At 42.5% G+C, this 7,272-nt stretch overlaps 1 protein-coding gene across 1 annotated transcript in view; it reads left to right on the forward strand.

Annotated features, from left to right (window-relative positions):
- The window catches only part of LOC144139993 (uncharacterized), a 37,538-nt gene extending 31,161 nt beyond the window's left edge, over positions 1-6,377 (forward strand). The window contains exons 5-7 of the mRNA XM_077672210.1: positions 992-1,333; positions 4,225-4,310; positions 6,351-6,377. Of these exons, the coding sequence (XP_077528336.1) occupies positions 992-1,333; positions 4,225-4,310; positions 6,351-6,377 (455 nt within the window). The remainder of the gene's footprint in view (positions 1-991; positions 1,334-4,224; positions 4,311-6,350) is intronic.
- The last annotated feature ends 895 nt before the right edge of the window (positions 6,378-7,272 follow it).

Raw genomic sequence — 7,272 nt, forward strand, 5'->3', positions numbered from 1 at the left:
GTATCGTTTCCACATACAAGAAAAGTTGATAGCCAATGCTGAAAAACGTGTACATGTTGTACATCCGCAAACGCATTATTTAACAATATGACCGCATAGGAAGGAAAACCAATCAATAATGCTTGAGAGCTTCTCCCACTGCCTAAAGCAAAATTGGAATCTACAAGCGAAACAAGCAGTATAAAAACTTCACACACTTTGTTTCTTTCACTACAAGGCCACAGGATTGCGGCTGTCTTAGAAGAGATCTGTATGCGAATAAATGTTACGTTCGAGAACAAGTAGTCTTACCGAGCATACAGTACAATAAGGGTAAGCCTATAAATCACCGAAGATTGCACACGTAAATGTTCAAGTAAAATTACAACGTCATTCTGATTGTAATCATTGAATTTTAGGTTTAGTACATACGGCAGTAGGTTTAGTATTTGTATCATATTTGTATCGTCAATAGTATCCTACTTGTATCATGTTCTTCAGAAGGAACAGTTTGAGCTGGTTTCGTTTTGAAGGCTTTGCAGCCGTTACGATGGCTAATATTTATATTTTGTGGCCAAACACAATACCGTTTTGCGTTTTTAAAAAATACTTGAATTAACTAACACGGGAAATGCAGGATTTTTTTGTTGTTTTTGGCATGAGCTCGCGCGTCACAGGAATTACGATCCTCAAAAAAATTTGTTGAGGGATCTTTTTAAAGTCACTCTTTTTTCGGAATCCCCAAATCCTTCCGCACACGTATCTGTGAACTATTCGTAACCGAAGGATGACTATGCACTCTTTCAAAGGATAGCGACTGCAGGTATTGTTGCCACGTAGGTTCATTTCTGTTTGTGAATGTGTGAAATGTTGGTACAGTGACGCCTGATTTTGTTCAGACTTTTAAATGGGAATACTTTGTTGCCGGCGATTGGGATAGGTACCAACCAGCACACTTTTAATGATTTATTCTTGCACACTGAATATATGTTTTCTTGTACTGACTGTCCAGCCCCTACCGCACCGGCTGCCGTTACACCATCCCCTGAATCGGCTTGGCCCGGACCAGCTGAGCCGACCCTAACCATATACGGGCCCCTGGCGTGGAACTGCAAGCCCGTCGGTTACCGCTTGCGAATGATACCAAGTGATGCTAATGGCCAGAACGAAAGAATAATACAATTTCCGGATTTCTCCGCCCATGGAGAGGAAAGCACGTACGACCTCAACATTACTCTATCGCTAAAGCCGGGACGAAGTTACACCGTTTTTGCCAGAGCCTGTGGTCTTGGAGACATGGGAGAAACTCTTGTAGGACCTGAAACTTCAGTTACATTTGGAACTATTCCCTTGGGTAAGATATATTAATTGGACTGATCTTACCATTTTATAGAGTGACCTACAGTGATTAATTGATTGATTGCAGGGTTTAACGCGCTGACGCAACACAGGTGATGAGGCGCGCCGTAGTGGAGGGCTCCGGACTAATTTTGACACCCTGGGGATCTTTAACGTGCGCCGAAATCTCGTACACACGGGAATTTTTGCCCTTCGCCTCCATCAGAAAAGCGGCCGCCGTGGCCGGGTATTGAACCCGCGACCTCGTGCTCAGCAGCGTAACGCATCAGCCACTGAGACACAGCGAAATTGATCCCTACCTAGGGAAGCTTTGAAGTGACCGGAATGGGAGCGAAAAACAATTAACTTCTTTCGGTATGCCGTAATTGAATTTTGGTTGACCTGATTGAACTGGTTGTCACAAATGCTTGCACGGCGTGACGTTGAACTGAAATATTTCAGACATTATTGACAAATAATTTGCAATTCTTTCCCGGCCCTCACAATGCTCGGTTGTCTTGTATAAGCTTGTAAACCTGTAGATACCGTGGCTAAGGAATGTTTTTTTGCGGGTTCAAGCTGTGGTTAAGAACCAATCAGCTCGCGTACTAATTCTTTCCGCCCTACAAGGCAATACAAAAGTTCTTTGTAGCAGACTTGGTTACGCCACAGTTATGCAATAAAGTCAGAAAGGAATATGGCCTAGTGGATAAGGCGCGTATTTCTGTTTGTAGGGTTTAGTGTAATCCCACGCGCTTTGTTAGTAGGAGCGACATGTTACTTTTCCCTAAGTTTGTAAATAATTCTGTTTATGCACAGCCCTCTTGAATACAAAAAGTAAATGCTGGTGGAACTTGGTTACGCCCAAATTTGCTTCAAATTTTAAGTTGTTAATACCACAGAACAGTGGTTCATTTCAAATTTATTTCTTGATGTAAGGCGGTTCTCCGTGTAGGGAATATCATATTTCGTGATTGAGAGAGCAGCTTGCTAGAATACGTAGTACTGGCAAAACACTTAATATAATAAGCAGACGGTAGCCAGTTTCACATTAACCGCAGGTATGAGAGTTTAAAATGCGCCGCACTCGATATCTCTAAAAATATAGCCACATTTTCATCAAAAGCAGACTTCTTCGGATTTCAAAGCGTAATGTCTCCCCTGGTTTGTACGGGCAAACGTCTATATTTTCCAAAGACTTTCACAATGAAATTTGCACAGAATAAGTGGTGATGTAAGTCAATTTGCGGTGGTTCATCTGTCCAAGCCACACCTCGGCTTTTATAGGCACCGTATACAGGGCTTCTTGTTAATTTTCGTCACCTCGGGATGATTACGTCCACCGAAACCTCCACACAAGTATTTAAAATGAACAGACCCCTCGCTGCACTGAAAAAAAACCTTTCGGTTGAGAATAAGTTGGATATTTTTTTTAAATATGATTTGGAATACTTGTGGAATTACGAGTAATTTATTCAGCCGATTAGGGCAGCAATTTGGCCAAATTGGTGCATTTGACTCCAACCAAAATCTTTACATAAGAAAATCACAGGATTTACGCGATCTAATTTGTTCCAAAGTAATTACCTGTTTTAAGAACAAACGGCTGTCGCGAAACAACGCATAGGAATTCTCCGTTTTCGGGAAGCTTTGTTAAATCGCGCTAGCTTAATGACTGCAAAATACACCCGTGTTTTTACCCTAATTCAATAGTTATTTGATAATTGATAATCAGGTGTGATGCATCAGAAAAAAACGTTTATCTTTCTTTTGAGGTAATGGGCAGTAGTTAATCCCTTTGAGAGAGTTTTAAAAACAAACTAACCCAGTGTGTTTTCACGTCAATTTACAGAGTGAGTGGCCACATTCTTGTGACATCCCAGTACTGAACAAGCGCAATCGCTGCCAATACTTCCCCTCTCTGTAGCAACTACCCCAATAGGTTTAGTGGCTATGGGTTTAGTGGCTAAATGGGTTTAGTGGCTAACCCGCTCAGATTGTTCAGGAAGTGAAAGCTTTCAGCATGTGTTCTCGGCGACATGTGCTGTCACCTCGCACTTTTCGGAACTTTACGCCTCGTAAAAAACTGGAAACGTTTTTTTAGCATAGTGTAGTCTTGAACGAGGGAATAAGTCAAATTTCAAATGCGCAGTGCAGAAAGGAACCAATAAATACTGGTGACACCAACTTACACCTAATTTTACGTAAATGACCGTTCACGTCATAGACGTTACCATCATGGCAAAACCAAACCATATCTATAAGACATAACAACAGGTACAAGACTCCGTACATTCAAATTGCCTCCCCGCGCTTGGCATAGTTTACTCTAATACTATGCTATATCGCACCCGTTGTTCACAATGGGGGCAGGGAGTCGTATCTGAATTTCTACCTCTTTTCGTAAATTCTCCATTTTTTTGTGATGACTGCGTATACAAGGTGCATGTTTTCTGGCGTGTCGTTTAAATGAAAACAGCAATTTTTTTAGCAACGCAGGAGACGTCCTAAGCATTTACTACCAAACCGGTCATTTTACCGTGTATCTATTTTCTCTCCCGTGGTTTGATTTCCGATCCTTGTTATCGACCACATACACAACGCTTTGCAACCTTGTGCGTCTGCGTACGTCAAATAAAATGACAGGCATTTATTTCCCGGGACAGAGGGCTCGACAGGCTTTTTTGAGAAGGCATGCTGATGGCTATCTTGCCACAAACTGTAAAACCTCTGGATGCAAACCTCACTTTGGCATGATAGCACGAAAGGGATATCCAACTACGAGATAATTCACAAACAAGTAACAATTGTATAACATCCCGTGCGGCGACAAAATGCGAAATATAAACATTCTTGGTTTGTTTTTAGTGCGCTCATTGTGTTTTCCTGTGTTGATTTCTTCTATAGCACCTGTGAATCTGCGGGCAAAGATTACCGACCCGACCAGTGCAATGCTTGCATGGGAGTCAGCCAGCCCTGCTACAAGATACGAGGTATGTAGTATAATTTGCCACCGTAAGTGCTTTCTTGTAAGCATTGAACACTAGCTCAGCATGCGTCTTTACAAGTGATATATTTATCAACATTTTCATCACAAGTGAGTGATGAAACTTTTCGAATACGCTGAAGGAGTACAAGGGCTTGCAACGCTGCTCGTGTCTTAGTTCGTCATACATCCGCAGGTACAAACACATGCGCGCACAAGCACCCTCCAACCCCCCCCCCCCACACACACACACACGCACACAAGCACGCACGCACGCACTCCTGCACACCCACCCTCACAAGGGAACACGCACACGCACGCACGCACATACATGCCCACGCGCACGTGCACACGTGCGCGATGCACACAAGGACCTCTGCAAATTGCTTCATCATGCCCGCCCTCACGAACCCGCGGGGCGTCAGACATGAGCACCACATACCAAGGCTTTGGCCACCAACACCTTTAGGCTGTCATTGCCTATCGCGAAAGCTTAGCATACGCACACATACGAATATCTATGCACAAGTAACAAGAAAGAACTTTGCCTTCGCCGAGCTACACAAAATACCGGAAAAGGTTTAACCAGTGAACATCTAGAGCTTGTTCTGAAGGCTGGGCCACAAAGATTATTTTAAAGAGATCTAGTTAACACCTGCATTTTTTTTTCACTGCTTGTGATTATATTACAATGCACTAGAATTAGGTTCTCACACTTTAGGAAAAATATGCCCATCTCGACATTTTTGTACTGCACAATTTATTCAACTTCATTGCGAAAATTCGGGCTTTAACCTCAAAGGACACAACTCATCTACGTCGGCAAGAGCCACGAAATACCATGTGCGAATATACGAGTACAAAGAATCTTACTGTAACATTTGTAGCTTAATATTTTTGTAGCAAAACACATTGTGACTTATGTAAATGTTATGGTTTTTTCTGAAAACAACAAAGCCTACCACATGGTCGCCAGGGATAGAGACGATACCACAAAACCTGAAAGCTTTTAGCACAGAAGGTACCAGTGTAGGTGTCTTTCTTTCTTGGAGTTCAGGAGGCAATAAAATTGTATTCTACGATGATTGTAACAGCTATGCGATGGCTTCTTGTTTTAAAAATTGGCACGCCTTATCTAACTGACCTCTACGAAGTATGAACGGCAACATAATCCATAAAAGGCAAACACCCCCTTTTCTGCACAGCCGGTGGGTCGCAACGCTTCGCAACGCAAAACAATAATTGAAAATAATTGAATCAATCTCGTGGCGGTGGACTGACTCGAATTGTGGGGAATAAGAATAAAAATTTCAGGAAATAAAATATTATCAGCTACTATGGATGTAGAGCTCAAATTCAATGGTATTGTAGGTGTAAATATTTAGGTCAATACTTCGCGAGCCGCGCTCAGTCGTTATTTAAATGCGTTTTATCGTCATTGAGCATTGATGCATTTCAGGATTTCTGCACCATTGACGCCCTCGTAGGTATTAAACGGTTTTCAACATTACGAGTATACGTTAAAATATATAGATTCTAAGAAACGTTTATCATAAAAGACATATAGTTCTCGATATACTTGGACATGGTACCTTGCACGGGTATACGTCAAATGGCCCACATTTTATTTTTTAAGGTCCGAATATTTCCAAAAACTTTCATTTAATTTTTCAATTATACCGTTAGAGCCCCAGTAACTATAGCTGATAAAGCCTTTGGTTAGCACGTTTGCTCGGTGAAAAAAACGTGTCCAATTGCGGCACATTTTAGAGACATGCAGCTAAAGCGATCCCCGTTACTGCCACAAGTAGACAGAAAAACCACTCATTCTCACCACTTTTTCACTTTTTCTTCTTTCGTTCACGTGGTCGCCTCCGGAGCTTCATATTTCGCTATAAGAAGAAATATATTGCCTTTAAAATGTCACATTGTAATTGTAGTTGTATTGCGAAGCCGAGATGCTGACTTGAAGAATTACGGTTTAAGCTATCCCTTTCTCGGCAGGCTTTGTTCTATTGTGTGTTGCCCAGTGAAACGAAATTTTCAGGAAGAAATACACTCGAAGGAGGAGTGAGCGAATTAAAATTACATGACTTACGAGTATAGTGTCGTAGACGCCAAGGGTAGGAGCGATGGACGTCTTAAGGTGAAATACCGCGAGACGGCAAGCGCAGGGTGTTGGTTTGGTGATAATCTCGGTGAAGGATTTCGCGATGCCACGGTACAGTTTCAGCGGGCGTGGTTGGCCAACCAATAACCAACGAACCATTTCACTGGTACTCCACGTTCACAGAGCGTAAACGCACTATATTTTTTTAATGCCAACAAGGTTCCTCCTGTCTTATGTTAGATAAACGCCCAATGAATATCGCTTTGTGAACCCTGACTTCAGTACAGTGAACCTGGGAAGAGTGTGATGGTATTTGTTTCTCCCACTTTGCACCCATGCGTTATTAATTCTGCAAACCTACACATTCGTACCCAATATTGATTGCCTCGAAATTACAGTATCCTCCACGCCGAGAACATTAGATAATTCGTGGCCGCAAAAGTGGAAAATATGCACTTACGGCTGAGGTCGCTGAACCAATAGGCTCCGAAGGTGCTGCACGATTTATGGGCGATGCACTCAGACCAGGCAGCAAAACAGTGGGCTTTGCCTTTTCACAAGGGGAACTTTACAGGATACCTAACGTACCTCACTGCTTAGGACGGATGCAGAATCGAGAAAGAAACAAACACCCAGCGCGTAGACTGAGACGGCAGCAATAGTTAAAACCAAGCCAGTGAACGGACGACTGTGGTGATAACAAGTTCACTTGAGACAAAACTACTAGACTAACACTACATTTCCACTATCTGGGGGCCAGTGGCTATAAATATGGGCTACCGTTTGTGTAGCGAAACATGTTCAACCTTCTTCTGCCTGCACGGTTTTCAAAACAAAAGGTGAGAAGCCACCGTAGTTA

This window comes from Haemaphysalis longicornis, unplaced genomic scaffold (genome assembly GCF_048455015.1).
Source record: "Haemaphysalis longicornis isolate Haplotype H1 unplaced genomic scaffold, Haemaphysalis longicornis Haplotype H1 scaffold_5, whole genome shotgun sequence".
NCBI lineage: Eukaryota > Metazoa > Arthropoda > Arachnida > Ixodida > Ixodidae > Haemaphysalis > Haemaphysalis longicornis.